Source organism: Lepidochelys olivacea (assembly GCF_965140295.1).
Source record: "Lepidochelys olivacea isolate rLepOli2 genome assembly, chromosome: 5".
Classification (NCBI taxonomy): Eukaryota; Metazoa; Chordata; order Testudines; family Cheloniidae; genus Lepidochelys; species Lepidochelys olivacea.
In genome coordinates, this window is record NC_140415.1 from 43,478,497 (window position 1) to 43,506,176 (window position 27,680).

Genomic DNA, 27,680 nt, shown 5'->3' on the forward strand with positions numbered 1-27,680 from the left:
CTCTGTTTTCCTAGAGCTCCAGGAAGAAATCCCAGCCAGTGTTTCACCCTAGCTGAGATTTGGGGGGCGTGTCATAAATATAAAGGGAAGGGTAAACCCCTTTGAAATCCCTCCTGGCCAGGGGAAAGCTCCTCTCACCTGTAAAGGGTTAAGAAGCTAAAGGTAACCTCGCTGGCACCTGACCAAAATGACCAATGAGGAGACAAGATACTTTCAAAAGCTGGGAGGAGGGAGAGAAACAAAGGTTTTGTGTGTCTGTCTGTAGTCGTCTTGGCCAGGGACAGAACAGGAATGGAGTCTTAGAACTTTTAGTAAGTAATCTAGCTAGGTATGTGTTAGATTATGATTTCTTTAAATGGCTGAGAAAAGAATTGTGCTGAATAGAATAACTATTTCTGTCTGTGTATCTTTTTTGTAACTTAAGGTTTTGCCTAGAGGGGTTCTCTATGTTTTTGAATCTAATTACCCTGTAAGATATATACCATCCTGATTTTACAGGGGGGATTTCTTTATTTCTATTTACTTCTATTTTTTATTAAAAGTCTTCTTGTAAAACACTGAATGCTTTTTCATTGTTCTCAGATCCAAGGGTTTGGGTTTGTGGTCACCTATGCAAATTGGTGAGGCTTTTTATCCAACATTTCCCAGGAAAGGGGGGGTGCAAGTGTTGGGAGGATTGTTCATTGTTCTTAAGATCCAAGGGTCTGGGTCTGTAGTCACCTAGACAAATTGGTGAGGCTTTTTACCAAACCTTGTCCAGGAAGTGGGGTGCAAGGTTTTGGGAAGTATTTTGGGGGGAAGGACGCGTCCAAACAGCTCTTCCCCAGTAACCAGTATTAGTTTGGTGGTGGTAGCGGCCATTCCAAGGATAACGGGGGTAATATTTTGTACCTTGGGGAAGTTTTGACCTAAGCTGGTAAAGATAAGCTTAGGAGGTTTTTCATGCAGGTCCCCACATCTGTACCCTAGAGTTCAGAGTGGGGGAGGAACCCTGACAATGGGTCTTAAAGTAGCCTTTGTACACAGCTTCACAGCTGCTTCTCTTAAACTGCTATGCTCGGCCGGCAGTCCAGTTCTTTTGGTTATAGCCTCACCTACACCAGTGGTGCTTTCCTGCTGGCCAGGAGCATGTCCTGTCTGCTTATAAAGTTCTACACGAAAATAATTTTCTTATATCTTGTCATGCAGCATGGGTAACGTTATCCTTTTGCATGCTGCTGGCTTTTCGTCACCATGCAGAGTTGGTTTTATAGGCCTCTGGTATAGGCCTGCCTTCTTAATTCACCTTCATGTCCAAGGTGGCATATGGGATTAATTTCTGAAACTTGTATTGCCTTTTTAATGCTTCTGAACTTTACTCCTTTCATCGTTTTTTTATATGGAAAAGGCTGTGGCATTGCCTTGACCCAGTAAAAACTTTGGAGCTATTTAGCTCTTACCCTGTTAGGACAGAACTGTCTTTCTTTTAAATCTGCCATGAAAGTTGATAAAGATTTATTCAGTAGAAGCCATGCACCTTGCCTATATATACATAGTAGTTGTAGAGATTTCCTATCCTTTGGTTGATAATGCTCATCAAGATAACCTTCACCCAGCAATCAGAGAAACGGATGCTGTGTATAGTGGTAATATTAGCTGAAGAAAATGTAAATGAATATAATAGGAACAGACAAACGCAGTCTCAAAGTCTACAGAAGTACTATAAATCTGTGCACAGGTTGTGCAGCTTTCCTTCATATTGCCCTGCAGTTGCATCACATCTCTAATCTGGAAGGGCTATCCCAAATTCAATAGTCATAATGTACTACTACTATTAATTATTTGTATCACTGTAGCACTTAGGAGCCCTAGTCATTGGCCAGGACCTCATTGTGCTAGGCCCTTTACAAACATAGAATAAAAAGACAGTCTTTGGCCCCAAGAAATTTACAATGTAGAGAAATTGGCTGCCCCTCCTGCTGGTTTAAGAATATTGAGGGATGACTTGCAGCAAATGGTATGTGTACAGGTTTGCTGCATTTGTAAGGTATGGGATAGTTGTCAAGAATGGCTTGTGTTTTACTTAGAAATTGAGGGGTAGATTTTCAAAGGCACAACTGGTAGTTTGGTGCCTAACTGTCCCCTTTGTGCCTTTAAAAATCAGCACACACACCCTATCTTAAGTTTAATCCACTTCCATGCTTACATCCTGTTTTGGGAGTGAGTTTTCCCATCAGATAATAGGGAGAAAGTTTAGGATTTGACCAGTAAGATTATTTGTAGGATAGATGTGGGCTAGTCCTATTTGGTTGGACTGCCTGAGTTTGATGATAATTCAAGGTTTTTTTTAAGACTTTTAGAAATTCAAATGCACAATTCTGGGTTTTCTTAACTTGATTTCCAGTAGAGTACAAACTAAGGCCAATAGCATTATGTCAACCAAATTAGAAATATTGGCTAATTCAAATATGTAATGGAAAGAAAAATCCTAACTTAATGATTATTTATTTTTTCATGTCTAATTATATGAGTTCTTTGGAGCGAGGGAGATAATCTGCCTTCTGTATTTGTATAGTACCTCACATATTGTTGGTGCTACTGATAACAAGCAAGCTGCAAACAATTATTAATATCTAAATTTCATATTTCAGTATATTTTCTGAAAGCTACATTGTCAGTCCCTTAGACCCAAAATTTGATCTTTCTTACAATTTGGTCAGGAAAATCTTACATATTATATCATTTAATAAAAAGCCCCCACCTCATTGCAAGTAGTTTTGTTTATATGTTTAAAGACCAGAAGCACAATCTAGGAGGCATGCTGAAATGATCACCAGTGATCTTACACTGACTCCATAGTTGTACGCATTCGTGCAGACATCATAAGTGATGTTGGTACACCAAGATGTAAACAAAAGGAGCTATATTAGCTTCTCAGTTGTTAAAAACTGAAAGATTATATATAATATTGTGAGGTGTAGGCACCACTGCTTGTGGTTAAGGTTGCCTGACATTTCCCATCATAAAACCCTGTTTTCAGTTCCTTATATCTTTGCCATACTTTGACTCTTCAGGCTGAAGTTTTCCGTGCTAGGTGTCTGCCTCAGGCTGTGTCTTTGTTGTTTTTTGTTTTGGTTTCAGCAAAAATGGTTCAGCCATTTCTGAGAATGAGATTTGGGAAAAATATGTGATTTTGTCCATGTTAACAAATTGGTTGTAATAATTGTTTTTAAGAGGCTCTGGAGCCTATGTGCTTTGGACTTAAAATTTGTTCAAGGGGCATCACCCTAGTGTCAGGGATGTGCCTTCTGCTTCCTCATTTAAAGAATTCTCAAATTTGGTGACATTATGAGCCTTGGAAAAATAAAAATTTAGTTTGCACATGCTCAGTAGAGAGTTGTTAGAGCTTGGGAGCTAAATTCTCCAAAGATTTCCTTTTGCATTGTCCAAACCATCACAGCCCATGTGTGCTAACTGCACTTCACAGGCATTATTTTCATAGAGAAATCTATTTCTCCTTGGGGGAGCATTCAACTTCCTTAACCAAGAAGCCATCCCTTTCACTTCCTGCAGTCCCCTGCCTCATTCATGACATACCTTCTAACGTCTGCCACTACCAAGGGGTCCTACAGATAACAGCCTCCTTTACTACACAGTTCTGAGTGATCCCCAGAGAAACTCCATCCTGTGCATTGAATGAGGAGGGGTCCTGTGGAAAAAATGTGATCATGTAATTAAAACTGTATCCTAATGCATGTGCACAATGGGGGTGAACTAAGATTGCTCAGGCAACTTTAATTCTGGTATTTCTTAACTTTTGAAAACTTGACTTTGCAGCCTTAATAATGTTCTTTTGAAACGGGCTGTTTTTTAAATATATATAATATGTTATCACAAGGAAAAGTAGAAATTTGTGGATGCAGACTTTTAAAACTAAAAAACTAATGGTTGGCAAGTAGAAAAACCATAAAAACAACATAAATGATTCACATAAATTGTTTTCACATTACTGTTACATTAGACTGGCATGAAGCATTTGCCATAGAAAACATTGATTTGAATGGGGTAAAATATTCTGACTCTTATAGTATTTGTAATAAACACTTACATAAAGTTTTAGCATAAAGGCATAGACCAAAGAAGGGGATAGGGAAAAGAAATGGGTAAGTTTAAATCAAATAAGAGACATCAGATATACACTGTACTTTGAGTGTCTCTGTAAAGCATTGCATATTACTGTTATTAAAATGAGATTGTTTTCAAATTCTGTATTTTAAAGGCAATCTAAAATGTCTGTCTTCAATTTGCAGTCTGGGTCTCATCCTTAATAAAATATTCATAACCTTTCCCTTTTTAACATTCAAGTACAACCACCCCAAAACAGAACACTAACTTTTTGTCTTACATTAACAATCAGTGCTACAGTAATATAATGTATTTGCTCCTAAGTCTCCTAAAATCATTTTCTATATCAAGAAAAGGAGCTTACATTGTCATTCAGTGACTTGCTATTTTATTGCCGCAGACACTGAATAATTCTGTTTACCAAGAAAAGGGATAATGTGACTTAAGCAAGATAGCTAAATCCTATTTGATAGGCTCATAGGGGGTGGTAAACGTTTGACATTTGCCGAGGGAAATTGGTGTAAGCGTACAGTGCCGTTGCTTTATGTTTCTGAGCTGTCAGTCTGTGTGGCGAGGGGGACTTTTCATTCTGTCGAGGTGAAAAAGTGTGCGCGTCAGTGAGGCAATTGCTTTTTTAGGCTATTATAAATTAATTACTTGACGTGCAGAACTAAAGGCTTCATTCTCTTTGCAAAATCAGTGCAGTGGGCATTGCTGTTAACTTGAAAAAGGCAGCGGACATCTCTTCATGACAGCTAAAGGTGGAAGGACCCAAACTTGCAGTACACCCCCTCTCCCCCCAGAGATTGTTAGTCCATTCCTTTATAGTGGTTCATTTTGGCTCTCTGTCATCACCAGGATGCTGCCAGTGAATGTGTGTCATGGTTACAATAGAGTGTGGTAACATATAACAGCAATGAAAGCCCAGCGGGAAAGGCTACAAATTCCAGGGTTGACCTTGGAGTAAGTATTGTCTGTCTTTAATATTTTAATGATTTCTGCATGGCATTAGCTTTTGTGCAACCAATAGCTATGTAATATATGTTTGTACTGACAATCTCGGAGCACTGCAGCTTTAGGTTGAAGGAACATGTTTTAAATGCATTGCAGTTGATTTCAGCAAATGTGTGAGCCTAGAGCCAGGACATTGCAGTATATTTAGAAGAAAACATTTCTGCATATTTAAAGTTGCTGAATCTCAGGGCATGAAGCATCCTAACAGCTCACAGTGAAAGAATATATCTGTAGGCCATGGTGTCTGTCTTTCTCTCCCCCTCTCTGTTACTGTTTGTTTATCCCAGTGTTGCCTTTCAGAAAGGCCTCTGTCTCTGCTGAATAATAGAGAGCATTGCAAGAGATCAGAACATAATAGACATGCTATTTGTGAGCATTCATTAAGTATGATACATATTTTACATGTGTAACAGAATATTAATGAAGTGTCTTACATTCTGAATGATTCCTGCTTAGCATCTAGTCTCTGCAGTAAATGTGTTTACCTAGTTTAGCAGTGTGTTTACTTTGTATTTTCTTAAAGCTGATTAACTCATTTGCCCGCTTTCAGTTCTTACTTTGAAAGTAGCTACATGAAAATATACAAATTGGCTTTATAGCGAATATGTTGGACAAAGCCTCTTATTTACAAAGTGTCAGCACATATTCTAAATTAATCAGCCAATTGTATTTATATCTGTACATACGTACTTACACAGAGACTCCATATGCTATGCATGTGTTTATACGTACAGTGGGCACCCCAGAAAATGTGCTGTTTTTAGCTAGATGAATAGATATGGTTACTTCACCTCCTACAGTATTCCCTTGGACTTCCACATTCTTGCTACAGGAAATGCCTGAGCACTGAAAATACAAAGGGAAAGTTATTTTAGTTATAAAAGATACTACCTAAGACATTGGGAAAGTTTTAAAGGGAGACATGTATGCAAGTAAGTGTGTGTGAATGTGTGTATATATATACATGGGGAAAATAATCCATTCTAATATTGCTTAAAGGTGCCAGAAGCCTTATTACAGAAAATGACTTTGGAGTTTTCCCATTTATGCTTTTAAAACATTATTGAAAAAATCCATATTTCAATGAAGACTTAATAATGCTCCTGCTTCTTTTACTTTGGAGGGGTTTGTGAACTTGTAGGTACCTTTTAGGACTTCAGAAGTGTATTCTGAGAAATAACATTACTAATTTCTCACAGATTTTGAAGGAGCTTCTTAAGGAGCTCCTTAAAATAGTTTCCATGAATAATTTATAGTTATATTCTCTTTTCTGAAGAAATCACAATTTAAATACTTTAAAAATTAAACTTCACCAGAAATACATAGTAATCTAATGCAAATGATGTCTCCAGCTACAAAAGTTGGAAAATCATTTACAACACTATTTTTCAACAAATACTTTTGTTTTTGTAAAGAGAGGTAATGACTTGTACCAAACAGTATATATTTCTTCCTCCTCATGGAGCAACCTCCCACGGTTATGCTTACTCTGCCACAGTGCTCAGATTTTGAATCATATATATTGTTAAAATGTATATTACTATAATACTAGTTTGCTTTTTGTAGTTAAAATATTGTCACAATAAAAATTATGTATCTATTTGTATTACCTTACCTCTTTTACTAATACTTTTTGTTTTATTAGAATTGAACAAAATTTTAAAAATTAACTCTTTACCTTTAAGTTGTCTCTGTACTTTCTTATATTTTACTTGTTTGGACAGAGAAAGGACATGGCAAATTTACGGTTGGTTTCACCACTGGCTCCTTACCCCAATCTACCCCTGCCACTAACCTTCTACTGCACCCCAAGCTCCAGCGGAGGTGGGGGGACGACACACACACATTGATAGCACAGGAGAAACATGCTCCCTGCTCTCAGTTCTCCTGTCCATAGCACCCAGGACCAGCAGGGAAAATGTTACTCAGCCCTTGCTGCCCCGGAATGGAGCATGGCCAGTACAGACAGAGTCTGAATTTAGCTGCCAAATTCTAAGAAGTGTCTATTGAGCATGTGTGAAGATATTTTTCAAATCCATTTTTCCACATGAATGCAAAAAGCACATCCCTAACACTCCTGCAACCTCCTACAAATTTCATGTCCCTGCTCCCAAGCTTGGACGCTAGAGCGTCTCAATGAAAAGATTGTAGGATTTTTTTTTAATGTGTCAAAACAACATATTTTCCCTAATCTCATTCTTGGAAATGGCCAGACCATGTTTGCTTGAATTTAAGCCTCCCCCACCCCCCAAACAAACCAACAAACCCCACCAAAATAAACCCAGTCTGACACAGCATGGAAAAGTTCAGCCTGACCACTTTAAAGTTTAGCCAAGTTATAAACAACTGAAAAAAAGGTTTATAATGGTGTGTCAGATCCTGGTTGACCTTTCCCCTGCTGGGTTCTCACCAGGCTGCTGTGCTTGGATCTGGCCCTGGATCCATCGTACTTCTGAGCTCCCCTGGATCTTCATTTGCAGTCTCTTGCTCTAGCCTCTTGGACACAGACTCTGTCTCATAGCACTTTCAGGGAATGGGATCCCCGCAGTCTACCTTCCCTATGCGCCCAGCATCAATGCTCACAGCTAAGACAACCCAGTTGCACAAGCTTACACTCCCCAGAACTCCATCCTCCTGGGGACACTGGTTTAGTTTCTCAAGGCCCATAATAGTTGGATCAAGCATACATAAATTTTGCAAAGAGGATTTCTAAACCAATCACATTTTATCCCCATGGTTGCACTAGCACAGGTGCAACTCAGCCTGTGATTTAATTTTGGGAGTGCGAGCAGAGGTTGGCCACAGGGTTCATTCAGGTAGATGACAGGATGTTGGGGAAAAAAGGCTGATGATTGGTCTATCTGTGTGCTCCCACTGTTGCTCTGTCTGGAGCTAGCACCAAAGCTAGAGCAAAGGTGGGAGAATTTGAGAGAGTCTTGAGTGCACACAAGTGCAAGCAAAGCTAATTAGTCGCTTTAGGACAAGAATTGAAGATGGCTAACTTTAGCCAGTTGCAACTAGAGGCATGTTACGGATATACTAAAAAGCTTTCCAGCAAGCATTCATGGGAAAAGTGCATGTCACTGTTTGAGAACACTTCAGAGGTGCAACTGTGGAATCTGTCAGTGGCCCTACAATGCTATTTTTACAGACGAACCTTTTGAAGTAGAACTACGGTCCAAAGTGCTTTTTAAAGACAGTTTCTAAGGTCAAAATTGTCAGATGTGGTTGTCTGTTAAACACACATCTGCACTGAGTCACTTTAAATGTTTGGCCTGACTTTCAGAACCGTTGAGCATCTGCGTTTCCCACTGTTATGGTAGTGCATCATGTTTGAAAATGGGGCCCTTTTATTTAGGTGCCCAAATTTGGGCTCCCAGATTTGAAAATTTGCACCAAAATTTTCTTATAACCAAAAATCATATTTTTATAAAGCCCATGTGCAAAATCAAATACGTAGTTTTAGGTATCTGAATATCTTCTTGTGTAAAGACTGCTATATAGCACTTGAGCACCTCAGGTTGTTTATTATAAACACAATACTTTACAAAGTTCCTTTCAGTTTTCCCTAGAGGACTCACAAGGCAGTAATCATTTCCTGAAAAAAGCCAAATGTGTAGGGTATTCCACGCTTCCCACGTTTTTTTTTTTTTTAATTTTTTATCAATTTCATAGCCGGGGTGGACCAAAACAGATGAGGCTAATAGAAGTTATAATTAGTAGATGGTTGTGTACCATTTCATTCAAAACAGCGCTCTAAAAATTCTGTTTTAAGGACCATAACCCCAAAGTAAATCATGCTACTTTTACTGAAGCTTTTGTTTACTAGAGATGACATTATTTTAACTTTCAGTCTCACCCCAAGGAGCCTGAGCCCAACCCCAACAAGCCCTTGCAGTCCATGCAGTCCTCTGTTCGCTTTTCATTTTTGGAGGTAAGCAAGTAAACTTCTGTCATTGCCATTCTTTTCTTCATTAAAAAAAAAAGAAGACACACTGGGGGCGAGAGTGGGGGAAGGCAGATTACTGAATCAAATATGTCTGTGCAGTCAGGAAAGTATGTCTACTTAAAACAAGATCTTGTTCCAGCATTAAAGTATTTTTCAAATATGACAGAAATGTTGTGAGAGGGATTAAAGAGACTCAAGATGTTGATGCATAGGGAGTTGGAAGTCATTGAAAAATCAAATCTTTTTATTATATTCTGTTTTCTGTAGCTAAATTTCAACAATTGTTACTAGTTCTTATGGGCCTTGCAGTTTTGCATTTATTTTGGTGCATTGTCTGTACAGGGGATGCCTGCATGTGGGTTCACTTTGTCACTGAGCTCACCTCCTTATGATGAAATGATTGTGATAGGAGGTACAAACATGCAAGTGGGTACACTGGCTTTTTTAAATTTGTGGTGTTGGAATTTAATATTATATCAGTTTAATGAGAGATGCTGCACTGTTTCCCATCACGTTAAAAGTCTGAGAACAGTTCAGAGGGTAAGGATGTTTCATTATTCAAATAGTTATGTTTGTGTAGCAGATAGACAATGATGTACTTTTACGAGGTCAAACAGTTTTCAAAATAGGAATTTGATGTCCAGGAGCTACACTGACCTAGGAATGCACATAGTCATCTAGTGTAGGTCCTTTGGACTGTTTCCTCTTCCAGCAGTAGAAATGTCATGGCAATAGAAGTTGTGATTCTAATACAGTAAAACTTCACAAATATGCTTTGTGAGGTCTTATGTCAAAGACATGATTACTTCGTCAAAATATACGAGAGAATATTTACTATTATACTATGAAATATAATCATAGATAATGAAAACTGAAGTACACTTGTCAAATAAACAAGATTTATTTGGTGATGCATCATTCTTGCTTTGTTCAATGTCTTGCTAATTCACAGAATTAAGTAAATTACTGTATCCTGTGTCTTTTTCAGTAGTCAGAGTTTACAAGGTTCTGCTCAACGGAGAATGTTCTCAAAATAAATATTAATACATTGTTATACATATCCGGGATGAGCAACTATGTAATTTTGTTAATCAAGAGTTTCAGCAGATGCTCTTAGGGTGAAAAAACTTTGAAAAAGTAGTTTGTTTTTTAATTATATAGTAATGCACATATTGTGTGCATTAAGTACACACAAATAGGCCTTAAGTATATCGTTCTAAAGCTTTGGTTGAACGTTGTGTGGAAGACGTTACGTGAATGTATTATTCTTGGTAATATACAATTTTCTTTATTAAAAACAGGTGGATCACTGTCATCCTTATTTATGTGATTTGAGATGAAATTGGGAAATGTGGTATTTTCTGTGTTTTGGGATTTTCCCCCTCAACATTTTGATAGTGGTTATTTTTTTTCCAAATGCTTGCTGTTTGGTGCAGTGGGGGGGGGAGGAGGGGTTAAAAAAAAGAATTTTTTGTGTATTTTTAAATATAATTTAAGAAGTCATTGAATATATTCTGTTCTTAATGTGTTTGAAAGCTCTCTGATGTTAATTAGCTGGTGGTCTGCAGCAGCATTATATGCTATAGTGTTTGTCTTGATAGCAGGAAAATAGTGAGTCATTTTTTAAAAACAAATGTTTTCAAACAGCCTCTTATGCAGCCAAGAGAAAGCATATAACTCTGATTCATTCTGGATTGTGACCTTCTCTTTTTGTTTTGTATATTTCTGTAAACTCAGGGGGTTTGAAAAATGCAGAACAGCAAATGCATCAAATAATAGTTGTCATTCAAGGCTGGTCTAGGTCAATAGGAAAAAAGTGTGTGTGTGTGTGTGTGAGAGGCAGTGACTTCACTGAGACTATTCTTGCTTAAAAATAATGAGGTGCATAAGTGTTTGCAGGACTGGGGCCTTAGAAAAATGTGCCTGAATAGAATTTGTGTGGGCTAGAGCCCTCGGCTGTGGTCCCTTCCTACCAGCCCTTTCCCTTACAGTTGAACCATAGAAAGCTATCCTCTGTAAGTTTCATTTACAGTCGTTGACATCACACTATTGCATTGGTCATTTCAAAGTCATTATTATTACTCTCTGTAAGGGATATTGTATTAAAAAATACAATGGGAATGATAGGTGTCAACCGTTGGGAGTCAGTGGGAAACAGGCACATATCTGCCATTTGTACATTCGAAAATCTCCAACTTATACAGATGATGGTTTTTATATAAAGCTCCAGTGTGCCAGGTGCTTTACAGTACATACAGAAGAAATGACCCCTTCCAGAAAGAGCTTCCTCTGAAACCACAAACAACTGACTATGAAAAAACATGGGGGTGTGCAGGAGAAGAGAATAAAAGGGTTGCAAGAAGATCGAGGAGTTGCTTAGAAGGTGATGCACAGATATTGATGGATTTTAAAATGATCTATTCACACTTGTAATCTAATAGGTTTGGATTTATTTTAGTCTTCATTTGGGTGGGCATTCTTTGGAATGGAAATGGGGAATGGGAATGGTGGATGGGTGTTCAAACATACGTGTATAGCAAGACCAAAATTAGCAGGGAGAGCGGAGGAGATAAAGCTCTTGAAAGAAGAGGGCAAAAAGCATGCTGAGTAGTAGAGGAGTTAAAATAAAACAATGGGGTGGGGTTGAGGGGAGGAACTGATGGCCAATGATTAGGTAGAAAAAAGCAGTGTCTTGAATTTCAGAACTGTGTGATGTGACCAGGAGCTTGTTAGGTTGTGAAGCTGATTTGGGAAGGCAGGGGGGCTGTCTGTGTGTGTGTGCGCCCTTTAAAATAAGGCTATGTCTACACTTAAAATGCTATGGCAGTGCAGCTGCAGCTACTGAATCACTTGAGTATAGATCAGGGGTTGGCAACCTATGGTATGCGTGCCAAAGATGGCACGCGTGCCAATTTTTTTAATGGCACACTGCTGCCTGCCATGTCCCAGCTGCCCGCCCCAGTCAGCCTGCTGCCGAACCCAGGCTGGGACCCCGGCAGGCAGCAGCGAGCCATTAAAAATCCTGCCCACCCTGGCTCGCTCTTCTCTGCCCCCAGCGGGGGCAGGGTGAAGAAGCTTGGTCCTGCTGGCGGCTGCTGCTGCTGCAGGGTAGGTGAGCTTCCCCTCCCCCGCCTCTTCCCCCAGCGTGCTGGGATCCTGCCCCTCCTCCTCTCCCTCCCTGCCACCGATCAGCTGATGGCCCTTGCGAGGGAGGGGGAGAAGTGGAGCCGCAGCGCGCTCACTGCTCCGGGGAGGAGGCGGAGAAGAGGTGGGGACAGGGCCTTGGGGAAAGGGGGGGGGCGGCAAGAATCCGGGCATATCCCCTCCAGCCCCCTGCCATGAGCCGCTCTGGGCAAGGGGTTGGGAGTACCCACAACCCTAGCCCACACCCCCAGCCCTCTGCCCTGACCTCTGCACCCCCCACACACATACCCAGCCCTCCCATGCCCTGACTCTTGCACCCCCCACATTCTCACCCCCACCCTGAGCACCAAACGGGAGCTCCTGCACCCGCCCCCTCCCCCCCCATTCCTGCCTGCACCCCTTGCACCAAATGGGAGCTGCCCAGGTAAGCACTCCACATCCAAACCTCCTGCCCCAACCCTGAGCCCCCTCCCTCATTCTAGCTCCTGGCCAGACCCTACACCCCAGCCTCCAACCTGCTCCTTCACCCCCAGCCCTGTGCTCAGTGCACTCCCACTCTCAGCTTCGTGCAGAGAGAGAGGAAGAGAATGGGCTAGAACCAGGGAGAAGGTAGGTACCACTCTATGTGGGCAGGGCCGGGATCCCAGGCTGGCAGCAGGCTGAGCAGGGCCAGCAGCCGGGACCCTGGCTGGCAGGAGCCGGCGGACAGAACCCCGGACTGGCAGCGGGCTGAGCCGCTCAGCCCACTGCTGGTCTGGGGTCTCGGCCGCCGGCCCCGCTCAGCTGCCGGTCTGGGGTTCAGGCTGCCAGCCTAGGTCCTGGCCACAGGCCCTGCTCAGCCTGCTGCCAGCCTAGGTGAACGGAACCCCAGGCTGGCAGTAGGCTGAGTGGGCCAGCGGCGTAAGATCAGCATTTTAATTTAATTTTAAATGAAGCTTCTTAAACATTTTGAAAACCTTGTTTACTTTACATACGACAATAGTTCAGTTATATAATATATAGACTTATAGAGAGAGAGACCTTCTAAAAAACGTTAAAATGTATAATTGGCACACAAAACCTTAAATTAAAGTGAATAAATGAAGACTCGGCACACCACTTCTGAAAGGTTGCTGACCCCTGGTATAGATACTACAGCAACAGGCGTGGTTCTCCCATCGTGGTAGGTAATCCACCTCCCTGAGAGGCAGTAGCTAGGTCAACAGAAGAATTCTTCTGTCAACTTTGCACTGTCTACGTTGGGTTAGGTCAGCTTAACTACATCTCATGGGGGTGTGCTCGTGGTTATGCCAATGTAACTTTTTAGTACTGTAGACGAGTCCTAAGTTTTTGAAGCTTTTTTATGCCTGTTAGCCCTGCTGAGCCAACACAGCTGAGAGGGAGTGTGTTTTAATATTCCATCAATGGAATTGTTTACTGAGTGCCAATCAGTTACACCCGTGCAAACCTATTAAAAGCACATGGAGTTACACAGGTGTAAATGGGGGTATAATTTGAAGATAATAGAAGCACAGTTTTGTCTGCAGAATCTTTATTATTGGTCTGCTATTCAAAAAGGAAATACAGCAACTTGACTTTCAGATCCTATGTTGTGTTTGTGAGGCTGGTAGGTGGGAAAACTGTTTTACTAGTAAACAGAGCATATTGGTAAGAAAACAGAGAGATGATAGACCTAGAACCCTACAATGGTGTTCTGAGTCATATTCAGAGTAAAACCACACTTTAAGTAGTTGCATTTGACCTTTTAAATCCTCACAGACTGTCTTCACTGCAGAGTTAACCAGGGAGAAGGCACATGGATCTGAGCATCTGGGTTGGCCTAGCCCAGATCTGAGCATCTCCACAGCAAAGCCATACCTGAGTTACTGTGTCCTCGCTGTTTTGGCACTCACCTGTTTGTCTAGGGGCATAGTCCATGGTTCTTTGTGCTGAGATGCTCTAGGATTCTTTTCCAGCCAATTGTGGGAAAACTTACCTTCTCCTTGGTGAGGCCGGTATTGATGAAAGGACATTGGAGGACTATCAGCACATAGGGATTTAGCCTATGTCCTCACTGCAAAGTGGGAGGTTCTAGCCCAAATTAAAGAGGATCCTGGGTTCTAACCCATATCCCAAGCAAGATAAGATAGCCTGAGCTTAAAGAACCTCCATACCAGGGTCAGAAGTCCGTCTGTGTCGATGGTAGTAGGGTTTGAGCTAAAGCTCAGGTAAACTGTGCTGTGAAGACATGCCCTCAATGATCTGGGCCCTGGATGCCTTAGAAATCAATATTTTTTTTATGGACAACCGGAAGAAATGTAAATAGTTGTGTACAAATTTGACTGTCTTATAAAATGCTTCAATCTGACGCCTTCTTCGTTTTCTTTTTCTTTTTTTTTTTTTTGCTTCATAAAGTTTAGGAGGAAGATTTAATAAAAACGGTGTATTCTAAATAGGGAAATGATTAATGAGGGAGAAAAGAACCTTGAGAAATTGCCAGCCTGCACCTCTCTGGAATGGTGCTCTGGAGTGACATTTTATTTATTTATTTATTACATTTTTTAAAATACATCTTTAGGTGCCCATCCAGTGCTCTAGAGGCAATTATTTCCTTGTCGCAGTCTGAAAACTGCTTTATCTTTTTCTTTTGTAAGAGATAACTTGTCTGAGACATTTTAAATGCTGTTCCATTGATCCCCTTTCCCTTAGCTCACATAAAGATTTTCCCCAAAGTAGCTGCCTGTTAGTTTTTATTATAAAAGTATGTGATTGTCTGCGCTACGCTTTATACATATATTTTATTTAATGTGAGATTTGCTACACTGCTGCAAGTTAGTGATTTAGATTAGCCAACAGTTTGGGAGAGGATAAAGAACTATCTGAATTTGATTAGCTTCTGCAAAATGGTTGAGCATTTGGTAATATTAGATCTCTGATGCTGATGGTATTAAAGAATTTAACTTTTGTTTGGAAATCTATACAAAAGTCTTCATATACTGTAGTTGTAAAAGTGACCCAAATGAAGATTTCCTGAACTACTTAACTACTTTCTAAAGCAAAATAGAGAATGAAAAGCTTCTAGCAGCATTCTTCTGAAACTTGCTCTCACAGTTTTGCTTTTTACTGTAACTTGAGATACTGCTCCGATTAATTTACATATGACTTCCTAGCCTACTTTGTTTAAAAAGGGCTTATCTGCTAATCTGCAAACAGTTCTGCTTCACAAATTTTAAAGATAAATGATCTGTTTATCTGAGCACAAAATATTAAACTGGTTGACAGCAAAACCTAAGTAGTTTAATGTGTGCAACCACATAGAATGGATATAAGTTTGTCTTTACTTTGGATGAACCCAGTGCTTTCTCTCAGCTATTGTCAATGACATTACAGAAAAGAATGAGGTGTAATTCCTAGGCTTATTTCTTGACCTTTGTGTGAATGGTGGAAGAGCAGAGTGAACACAGTCTATTAGAACAAAGTCATCTGAAGAAAAAAATTAATCTTTCTTGAAATTTCAGTGAAACAAAATAATTCCAATGGGAGTTCTGAGGTTATTGACATTAACTGTGACTGTATACATCATTCTTGCAACCAGTGTCCTATAGTTGTACAGAGGAGGTCAAGTGCTGTGTCTATTGAAAGGTTATAATTTGCTGGTTATGATTATGCTGTCTGTATGTGTGTATCATTTTTGTATTTGAAGTTATGAATATTGGCTATGTACTTGTATCTCAAAATGTTTGATTCTAAGTAGCCTCAGTGAAGCATTTGGTCAGCTTCTTGAGAAAGGACTATTCTCAGTAAGTGCTCAATCAAGAAACACTTAACTAACAATGGACTTTGGGAGATGCCAATCCACATCTGAAATTTCCTGGAAACATTCAAACTAACATGTAAACAATGATGTCGGCCTGCAAAAAGCTGAATCATTCATGGACATGTGACTTGCCCAAGTGGCTACAAACTCCATCTTGTGGCTGTGACTTTGCACAGAACAACAAAGGGGTTTCCGTCCACAAGAGAGAGAGAGAATATAAATGCCCTGGAAGCCTCTCCATTTTGTCTTCAGCTGGCTCAAGAGATGGCCTCTCCACCCCAAAGAGATGCCTGAAAGAAACTGGAACAAAGGACAGTAACTATGGGGGTGTGAGTGATTGCTGGACCCAGACTAAGGAGGAGTCCAGTCCGTGAAAGAAGCTTATGGGAACAGCGCTGGGGGTGAGATTTCATCTGTAACCCGTTTCTTAATGTAATCCGTTTCTTAATGTATTCGGCTTAGACTTGCGTGTTGTATTTTATTTTGCTTGGTAACTTACTTTGTTCTGTCTGTTATTACTTGGAACCACTTAAATCCTACTTTTTTTTTTTTAACTTATTGTTGAACCCAGAGTTAGTGACTAATACCTGGGTGAGCAAACAACTGTGCATCTCTCTCTATCAGTGTTATAGAGGGTGGACAATTTGAGTTTACCCTATAAAAGCTTTATACAGAGTAAAACGGATTCATTTGGGGTTTGGATCCCATTGGAGCTGGGTGCTAGAGACAGGAGCACTTGCTAAGACATTTTCTGTTAAGTCTGCAGCTTTGGGGTGTGTGGTTCAGACCCTGGGTCTGTGTTGGAGCAGACCGGCATGTCTGGCTCAACAAGGCAGGGTTCTGTGTAGCTCAGAATGTCACACAGAGTCCAGGATGCCTTCATCCTCTACCCCGGGTTGACTATGCAGGGGACCTGGAACAAGACTTTGCCTCATGGGATGTAATAACCAGACTTACAAAGACCAAAAACACAGCCCCAGGAAAAGATTGCATTTGCTAGAAGTTCCTGAAAAAAGTGAGACCCCGGTTGCTGGTATTAACAGCCATTTTCAACAAATGCAAACGGTCCCACCGTACTCTCAGCTTCTGGAAAAAATCTATGATGGTGCTTGTCTACAAGAAAGGACAACAAGACGACCCCAGCAACTAGTGACCTATCTCTCTCTGCTCAACGATGTACAAACTGTATGCCCGCTGCCTCGTGGCTAGAATAACAAACTGCTTTGTGAATGGAGGAGCCATCCACTCTGTTCAGAAAGGCTTTGTCATATGAAGGCTGTTACGAATACAACTTTGTCCTTCAGACTGCCATCCACGTGGCCAGGAGAGCACGGAGGCAATGTGCCATAGTATGGCTCGACCTGGCTAATGCCTTTGTATCAATGCCCCAACAGCACATTTTTGCCATGCTGTGAGAGTTTGGAGTGCCAGGAAACTTTCCAACTGATCCGGGAACTTTATGAAGGCTGCAGCACCACCATCCACTCCATGGAAGGAGAAACACCTGAAATTTCTAGCCATAGCAGCATGAAGCAAGGCTATCCCCTCAGCCCCATCATTTTCAACTTAGCCATGGAGCTGCTCATTTGAGCCATCTTCAGCAGTGTAGGCGGTTTTGACCTATATGGCAACAGAGTGAATATGCTGGCCTACACAGACTATCTGTTCCTGATCGCAGACAACCCTGAGTGTCTCCAGCAAATGCTCGACATCACCAGCCAGGCTGCCAACTAGATGGGACTCCACTTCAATGCTAGGAAATGTGCATCCTTGCATATCGATGGCAGTAGAAGGCTCTCTGACCAGCTTACGCCATTTCAGATCCAGGGTGAACCCATGATCTTCCTCGAGGACGGGCAAGCATACCAACATCTTGTCATGCCCGCAGGTTTCTGCGTGCAGCAGACACTTGAGGATACCATCACAGAGATCCTACGAGATGTGGCCAGGATTGACTCCTCCCTACTGGCACCATGGCAGAAGATCAACACCTTGAATGCCTTCCTGATCCCCCATATCCTATTTGTCCTGAGGGGATCTTCCATGGTGAGGGTACCTCTTAACAAGGCAGACAACACTATCAGGCAGTTATTGAATAAGTGGATGTTTCTTTCCCAGAGAGCCAGCAATGAACTGGTGTACATCTCGCTCAAGCAGGGCCACTGTCCCTCATATGGGTGATCTCTGTGGTGATGCAGTGATCACTTCTGCCTTCCGACATGCCTGGATGCAATGGTGAGGAACACTGCAGAAAGTGCTATGTGGGATGTCATCAAGAAGCGAATCGCAAGGATCTCCTCCAACCAAGATGTTGCCACCTACCTGACCAGCTCACTAGAAGGCAAATTTGGAAGAGACGGGGGAGACTTTACTTCGCTCTGGACTCATGCCCACAACACTACTCGATGACTAGAGAAGCATATTGGCTGCCACTAGATGTGGTGCGAGGAACGCCAGGAGCTGGGAGTCCTGGTGCCACAGGTGAAGAATGCAGAGCACACAGTCATCACACTGAGAATTAAAACCATGCTGGAGAGGACCCTGAAGGATGCCATCCACTGCCAATACATGGAAAACCTGAACCGGACCAGCACAAGGATTAACCAAGGGCAAGTCATGCCTGACTAACCTAATTGCCTTCTATTTCAAGATAACTGGTTCTGTGGATGAGGGGGAAGCAGTGGATGTGTTATTCCTTGACTTTAGCAAAGCTTTAGATACAGGCTCCCACAGTATTCTTGCCAGCAAGTTAAAGAAGTATGGGATGGATGAATGGACTATAAGGTGGATAGAAAGCTGGCTAGATTGTCAGGCTCAACAGGTAGCGATCAATGGTTTCATGTCTAGTTGGCATTCGGTATCAAGTGGAGTACCCCAAGGGTCGGTCCTTTGGCCGATTTTGTTCAATATCTTCATTAATGATCTGGAGGATGGTGTGGATTGCATCCTCAGCAAGTTTGCAGATGACACTAAACTGGGAGGAGTGGTAGATACACTGGAGGGTAGGAATAGGATACAGCGGGACCTAGACAAATTAAAGGATTGGGCCAAAAGAAATCTGATGAGGTTCAACAAGGACACGTGCAGAGTCCTACACTTAGGACGGAAGAATCCCACTGCTACAGACTAGGGATGGAGTGGCTAGGCAGCAATTCTGCAGAAAAGGACCTAGGGGTGACAGTGGATGAGAAGCTGGATATGAGTCGACAGTGTGCCCTTGTTTCCAAGAAGGCTAACGGCATTTTGGGCTGTATAATTCGGAGCATTGCCAGCAGATCAAGGGACATGATCATTTCTCTCTATTCGGCATTGTTGAGGCCCCATCTGGAGTGCTGTGTCCAGTTTTGGGCCCCACACTACAAGGAGGATATGGAAAAATTGGAAAGAGTCCAACAAAAATGATAAGAGGGCTGGAGCACATGACTTATGAGGAGAGGCTGAGGGAACTGGGCTTATTTAGTCTGCAGAAGAAAAGAATGAGGGGGGATTTGATAGCTTCTTTCAACTACCTGAAAGGGGGTTCCAAAGAGGATGGATCTAGACTATTCTCAGTGATAGCAGATGACAGAACAAGGAGTAATGGTCTCAAGTTGCATTGAGGGGGAGGTTTAGGTTGGATATTAGGAAAACCTTTTCCACTATGAAGGTGGTGAAGCATTGGAATGGGTTACCTTGGGAGGTGGTGGAATCTCCTCCTTTAGAGATTTTTGCGGTCAGGCTTGACAAAGCCCTGGCTGGGATGATTTAGTTGGTGATTGGTCCTGCTTTGAGCAGGGGGTTGGTCTAGATGACCTCCTGAGGTCCCTTCCAACCCTGATATTCTATGATTCTATGAAGGTGTTCGAGGTGACGTACAAGTGGGACACCAGCAACCTCTTCCTCCCCAGGGGCAGCTTCACCCGATTTGCCAACTGGAGGTTCATCCACAGGACCCGGATCAACTGTGTTCCACTGAACGGAACCATCCACCATGGGAATCAGGACAAGCGATGCAGGAAGTGCAGCTATGCCAACGAGACACTACCCCATGTCTTTTGTAGCTGCAAGCCCCATTCCAGAGCCTGGAAGCTGTGACATAACACCATCCAAGATTGCCTAGTCAGAGCCATCCCACCACCCGTAGGGAAGGTGGCTGTGAACTCTGCCATCCCCAGAACTGACACCCAACTGAGACCGGGCATCACCATCACCAATGAGGACCAGAAGAAGATCATGGGATTGCATGGGGTGTAGTGAAGTTATTGCTTGTATTCAAGTGTAGTATTTAGGCATGTGTTAAATATATATTCTGTTCCCTTCACCTTTGTAGAAGTTCATGGATGCTAAAAAAGTGGGCATATCATTGCCCTAATGTGGTGCAAACATAAGGTAAAACTGTGTCATTCCTAAGGACATTATATATCATGTATCTCTTCTCTTTCTGGTGCATTGGATCGGGGAAGACTTAAGCTAGCACTTCTGATGGTGTGGCAGTCTGTGGCTCACTGAATGGCTCCCCCAGATATTATTTTGCATGTTTTGTAGTGCATGGTGATGTCCACATGATTAAATAGGGCTCATGATTCCTGGGTGTTTACCCCTATGGCTCATGCCCTGGGATAATCTCTTAAACATGTCTCACTCCTGCATCTCTTGAGTATGGTGAAGATACTCTGATAGCACCTTCTTCCTTCCTTTGTTCTTCTGACCTCCTGGAGCACTCTTATATACCTCCCCACTTCTCCATTGCTTTTCCCAGAATTCAGACTCCTATCTCCTTGATAAGTCTTTGGCCGTTGCACTTGTTCCTGATAAATGCAGGGAAAAAACCTGATGAGTGCTCTTGAATTCATCCTATTTAATTCACTGTTGGTGCAACCGCAAATCACAAGAAAGTAAGGCTTTTCCTTTTGATAGAATGCTATTCCCTGTGCTTATTCATTCTGCAATCAAATTTCTGTCTGTTGAGAGCTTTTCTGAAAAAGCTATCCAAGGAGAAGAGTTAATTCTACCTTCCACCTATCGATAACATTTTTTTTTTGTGGGGCAGCAGGGAGAAGATGATGTATTGTGGGGGCAGGTACTGGAAGATAGCATCAATGGTGATGATGTTAAACCCTTCCCAGACTGCTGCCATCTTACAAGATATGCTGCTTCAGATACCAGAAAGGAAGAAAGATCTGTTGTTCCAGGCATCAGAGATGAGATTTTCCATTTATGTTAAAGAAATCTTTTGTATCTCATGACTGATGATCTGATGACTGGACAGGGATTCAAAGTAACAGCTGTGGCAGAGGGAGGTTTGCCTTCTGAAGGAATCTTGGAGACTGCATGGAATTTTTACTGTGTGAAAAATTCTATTTTTTTATTCTCCAGGAATGATCCAAAATCAGATCAACAGCAAACCAGTTTCTGCACTAACAGCAGGGTGCCTTTAGGTGGTATGGGATGATAGTGAGTGCCTTTAAGCATAATTTTATGGCAATTTACATTGTGACTGGTATATGGCAACAAACCTTTTAACTTAAATACAAATGCTTTTTTTATGAAAAAGTACTGCAAACATCTGCAGTAAAGTGCATGTTTGTGTATTTTCCCTCTGCTTGTCTGCCATTTTGAGCAGTATGATCAGGGAAAGGGAGGGTAGGAGAACGGTAGTTGAGGTGAGGGGTGAAAGAGCATTGATGGCACTGTCTGCATCCATCCAGTATCCTGGGATAAATCGAGGGAGCAGACTGCACCAGTCGCTAATAACAGGTTCTTTTACTCAGCAGCTATATAAGATATTTTATTGAATTTGATTGAGCACACAAATACAAACATGAAGGCTTTACTTAAAATCCAGATAAATCCAAGCATAAGCATAATTATGCAAAAACAGATGCATATAACAAAATACTCTCTGAATCATGCATACTTGGTCTTAGGCTGGTACAAGATAAAGCAGCTCCAGTGCTGAGGTACTTACAACCTTGTGCATACTTAGTCTTATGAAGACTGGTAACAACAAAGACAGAAGAAAAGATCAGTGGAGATCATCCCAAGAGGGCTTGCTCATACTCAGGCTTCCACTTATTTGGTCATCCCTCATCCCTGATGCTTCAACTAGGAATTGCTGTTGTTTATTCCTTTAAAATTCCTCAGTACGGAAATGGTAGTCTTTTCTGAATAACTAGATATTTAGAACCTGGATTATTTTCATTTGCAGATTGTCTTTGGAACAATTCCAAAACAGAGAGGTAATTAAACTCTTTTACAGGAAGAGATGAAGATGTTAAAATAGTCTGATAATTTTTCACTGCAAGCATATAGATTCCTTAAAATCTGTGATCTATCAAAGGTAGACATGAATTGAGCTGCTCAAAAGATAGACCCTTTGAAAGATTAATAGTTCCTTTCAGACCAAGATATGCAGAATAATGTGCAGAATCTGTCCAGTGTTGTACTGAAGCCATCTCAAGAATGTCCGTATGTGTAAACTGACTAGAGATAAATGACTCACACTCTTTTGTGTCAGGATGCATGTAAATCAGCGGAAGAGAAATTTTTCTGAACGATCATGCGCTAAGGATGGGTGAATCATATAGTCGGTTTTCCTGGTATCACTAAAATCAAGACTTTGGGTCATCTGAATTTAGCTAAGTAATTTTGGCTTATGATGGGATGATGGAATATTAGTTTGCAGAAGAACAAATGGATATAAACTGGCCACCAGGAAATTTAGACTAGAAATTAGACGAAGGTTTCCAACCATCAGAGGTGTGAAGTTTTGGAATAGCCTTCCAAGGGAAGCAGTGGGGGCAAAAGATCTATCTGGCTTTAAGATTAAACTCGATAAGTTTATGGCGGAGATGGTATGATGGGATAACATGGTTTTGGTAATTAAATATTCATGGTAAATAGGCCCAATGGCCTGTGATGGGATATCAGATGGGGTGGGATCTGAGTTACCCAGGAAAGAATTTTCTGTAGTATCTGGCTGATGAATCTTGTCCATATGCTCAGGGTTTAGCTGATCGCCATATTTGGGGTTGGGAAGGAATTTTCCTCCAGGGCAGATTGGAAGAGGCCCTGGAGGTTTTTCGCCTTCCTCTGTAGCATGGGGCACGGGTCACTTGCTGGAGGATTCTCTGCTCCTTGAAGTCTTTAAACTACGATTTGAGGACTTCAATAGCACAGATATAGGTGTGAGGTTTTTTGCAGGAATGGTGGGTGAAATTCTGCGGCCTGCGTTGTGCAGGAGATCAGACTAGATGATCATAATGGTCCCTTCTGACCTAAATATCTATGAATTTTAGCTATTGCTGATAGAAGTGTTTTAGGTCTAGTAATGCCAGGGTTTGGAACATACAGTACTGATCCTGAACTCTTAGCTTTGCATGTTTTAGTTAGTGGATGGTGTTTGAGATGTTGACTACAGACCAGGCACACTTGCCTATTTACTCCATAGAGAAGTGAAGAAGTATTACCCTTTGTACATCCCCTTCCCTGTTTTCTGTGTGGAGGAAGAGAGAGCTGCCAGTTCTCCCTGCCTATGACAAGGCATAAGTGTTCTTTTCTTGTCCTCGGTGCGGTGAAAAGATGATAATGTTCATCTCCTCAGCTCAGCACGTCTTCCTGCCGCACTTTTCCCCACAACCTCAGAAGAGAAGAATTATAGAAACCATGGTAGAAGCCAGCATGAGAAAAATCCCGCTGCTGTTGTCTAGCTACGTTTCTTTCTTTCTTTCTTTGGCACCACAGTAGTTTCTGAGCAGCTCACACAAATACGTATGAAATAGGGAAGCATTATTAACCCCACTTTACAGATGGGCACAGGGAAATTAAATGACAAGATCACACATGGAATCTGTGGCAGATCCAGGAATAGAACTTTTACCACAAGTCCATCTTCTTTTTCAACGCTATCTCCTTCATCATGTTTGCATTCACTTACTCCAACCATATTTTCCTTGTGTTGGTTGTATCTGAAGGTTGTTCATTCTCACTTTCATGTTTCTGGGCAAATAAACTCTTTTCTATAAATTCCTCCCGTCTCCCATGATGCTCTGTTTCACTGATGCAGCAGATCAGCATGTTATGTTTGGTACATGCTGCTTGGGGGCAATGGTATCAGGTTTGGCATCAGTTGAGAGACGGGTTAATTAACTGGTCCCTTTTAAAAGAAATTAGACCTGAGACTATGCTGAGCTCAGTTGTCCCTGTAATTGTTTCTTTCAAATATTCATCCTCTGTGAATCAGGAAGATTCACTAACTCAGCTTTCTTCCTTCTGACCCTACATATATTTGGGTTTATTTGAAAATTCAGACTGCAGGACATGGGTTTATTAAAACTGGAATTTTTTTAGGCTTTTGAGTAGGAGAGTCATTTAAAAATGACATGTACAGATTTAAGAATGTATTGACTGTAAAGCGATGTGCACAGTGCCCTAAATTCCAAGGGTAATGGAGACAGGCATTTCCCCATAATATTATTTAAGCATTGTTTTCCTGTGTAATTTCCTGTGTCCCAAAGTTCCAGTTTGCCAGCTCCCACTGCACAGGATACTCCATCACATGCTATTCTGTTGACAGCAGAATCAACTGAATCAATCACTGAAGTCAGCTGGAACATGAACCCAACCTACTGCAGGGGAGAATCAAGGAAATGCTGCTGCTCTAGTAACTTAGTATATAGCACCCAAGGTTCCAAAGTTGTTAGTATCCTTTTTATACTTGCTGCAGTAAAAAATCAGGATTTATTTTTGTTAAATAAATAATCCAAACAGAAAAACAGCACACGCCAGTGTGTGAGGGAGAATCAATCAATTCCCATGCTCCAACAGATGTCCACGGTTGATGTGCAGTCATCATTACAGCACAGGTTGGCAGCCATGTGGGATGGGTACAGCGGTCTGTGAATTAGAAAATCTTCTCAGTTTGGGACTTTAGCATATAACTGTACAGCTGATGCATTTTTCTTTGCAGATCTCCTTTAGACTGAGCAGCTGGTGCTAATTTGAAGATTTCTACCACTCAGTCTATTTAAAGTTTGACTGACTGATTTGGGTGCTTCATAGCTGTGGTGAGGATCTCTGTGCTGAGCTAGGGAACATCATCAAACAGGTGTTTTAAAAACGAGAAATTAAGAACTCAAGCAACATTCCCAAATGCTACAGAGAGGAATGACCCCTAGCATGAATGATACCCAGTCTCTTTCTCCAATCCTCTTTCCAGCTTGATTTCCAATTTAACTGGCTTTGGAAGAGGGTTGGGTTCAGCCTGGTAAGTCTATTAGAAGTGGACGTGGACATTGTCCGCAGCTGTGGAGCGCTCAGCAACAGGAGGTGAATGTAATGGGCTAGTTCTGCTTAGGGGTCTGTATTCATCTATTAGCCCTGCTCTACGAATTTGTTGTAGATTATTCCACAATGTGTATGCCTAGGAAACTGCCCCATTTTTGCTCATGGCATCTGGGAAACGAGACAATTTAATATCTAAACCCCAATTCCCCTGAAGAAATAATAGACGTGTTTTCTATAGATAGCAAATAAATGTTTGTGTCAGAGTATTCATGGGTTCATTAACGAAGATGTTCCATGTTACAGAAAAGTATATGTAGTATGGAATGTAGCCGTGAGCTACTATAATTATTCATTTTTAGTTTAAAACCTACTAAAACAATTTTGTTAGCAAGGTAACTTATTCTTGTGTGTTTGAGATTTGTTTGGTTTTTTACTCTACAACAGAATTGTTCACAAAATATGGCTTGTCTGGAGGCCGCTGTAGTTGTACAACATTTATAGTAAAGGCTAAGCATGAGTACCGTGCTCCTAAACTTTCCTGATAAATTATAAAATGAATCTCAATCATAGTTGCAGATACACAGGTATACATTGTTGCATATTTTGAAGAACATGGTAGATGGTTTTAAGAGATGCAAGTTAAGATGTGCCTGGGTACTGCATTGGAGTGTCGGTGAAAGTGTAAATATTAAAAGCAGGTTGGGACTGTTTAATAAAATAGGTCTGTAACCTCTGAGTATCGTCTTGAAGTGCATGCAAACATGGGCATTGCAGGAAACGTTGGTGGAATGGGAGCTCTCCCCATGTGCATCAATGTACCATTGGATTTATACAAACATATTATAGGCGCCAAAGTGGTTAATTACCCATCTTCAGCCAAGTTGCTACACTTAAGAAGCCATTTAGTCCTGAAAAAGTGCATTTCAAAAATAGAAACAGAATTGTTTATATTGCAGTTATAAAATAGATACAAATATTTCATTTCTGATAATATGATGTTGAAGTTTGGCTCCAAGCACCAGGTTACTTTGGAAAGCTGATGAAATTTTTATCTGGCGCTCTCTTTGCTCTCCCTTGCAAGTGTTTCCTGCAACATAAATCAAGATTTCTGAATTACAGTAATGCTTTCCTCACTTGTAGAAATGATGTAGAACAATGAAGATCAGACATTGTTCTCTTATTTTGTCATTAGTCTGCCTATTTGCTTTATTGGCTCAGAAGCAGAAGCCAATCTCCAGGCCAGAGCAAATGTATACCAGCCTACTTATTTACATGGATGGCAGCACTATATATATATACACAGTTAGGAGAAATTAAAAATGGTTTTGCCTGATTTATATGCATATTTTCTGCTCAAAACATATTTAGGTTTTAATTAATGTTTCAGATCCTTTTAATAATTCATAATCTCTTGTGAATGAAGAGCACTCCAGTGACCCTTTTACAAAGTGATTGTCACTTTCCTTAAATATGTTTACCTCTATTAAGCTATAATACAACAAAAAAGTGGGAGGTTAATTTGAATTTTGACTGGTATGACACCTGCTTAGAGTAATATTTACACAAATTTATAAATAGTAGTGGATATTCTTAAAAATTTGGCAGATATATCTTCTACACAAACACCGCGTCTATTCTGATATTTTTTTAAAGTGTATTTGGATACCATGTTTCACACACTGAATAAAATGTTTGAATTACTTAAAGACAGGTAATAAGTGAGTGGTACATCAACAGTATCAACCACTAGAGGGTGCAAGAGGTCAAACATTATAATAGGGCAAAATGAAATAATTTCCTTGATTCGTGGATTTTAAAACCAGACATTTTTCATAAAAATTATCATTTCATTGATTCATAAATTTTTAAGACGATTATGATCATGTAGTCTGACCTGCATAATACAGGCCAAAGCACGTTACCCAGTAACTTCTGTTTGAACTATAGCATACCTTTTAGAAAGATATCCAACTTTGATTGAAAGACTTCAAGTGATGGAGAATCTACTACGTCCTTTGGCAAGTTGTTCTAATGGATAATTAGCATCACTATTTTAAAAATCGAATCTTCTTTCTAGTCTTAATTTATTTGGCTTCAGTTTACTAGCCATTGGATCTTGTTTTGCCTTTTTCTGTTAAAGAGCCACTGTTATCAGAAATAAATTTCCCATTTACTTGTAGACTGTGATGAAGTCAGCTTTTACCCTTCTCTTGAATACACTAAATAGACCAAGCTGCTTGAGTTTCTTACTATAAGGCAAATTTTCCAGACCTTGAATCAATCTTGTAGCTCTTTTCTGAAACCATAGCAATTTTTTAATAGTTTTTTAACCTTTTTGAAGTGTGGACACCGAACTGGACGCAGTCTTCCAGTAATGGTCTCACTAGTGCCTTGTAAAGTGGTAATACC

General features: G+C 41.0%; 1 protein-coding gene across 2 annotated transcripts in view; it reads left to right on the forward strand.

Moving 5' to 3' along the window:
* MAST4 (microtubule associated serine/threonine kinase family member 4) overlaps positions 1–27,680 on the forward strand; it is a gene marked incomplete at its 5' end in the record, with an annotated part of 455,430 nt that overhangs the window by 280,826 nt on the left and 146,924 nt on the right. Inside the window, one exon of one of the 2 annotated variants that reach the window (XM_084627961.1) lies at positions 5,021–5,067. The exons of the other annotated variant lie outside the window; for it this stretch is intronic. Coding sequence (XP_084484087.1) covers positions 5,021–5,067 — 47 coding nt within the window. Of the gene's footprint in view, positions 1–5,020; positions 5,068–27,680 lie in introns of those variants that run through there. 2 annotated transcript variants of the gene reach the window in all.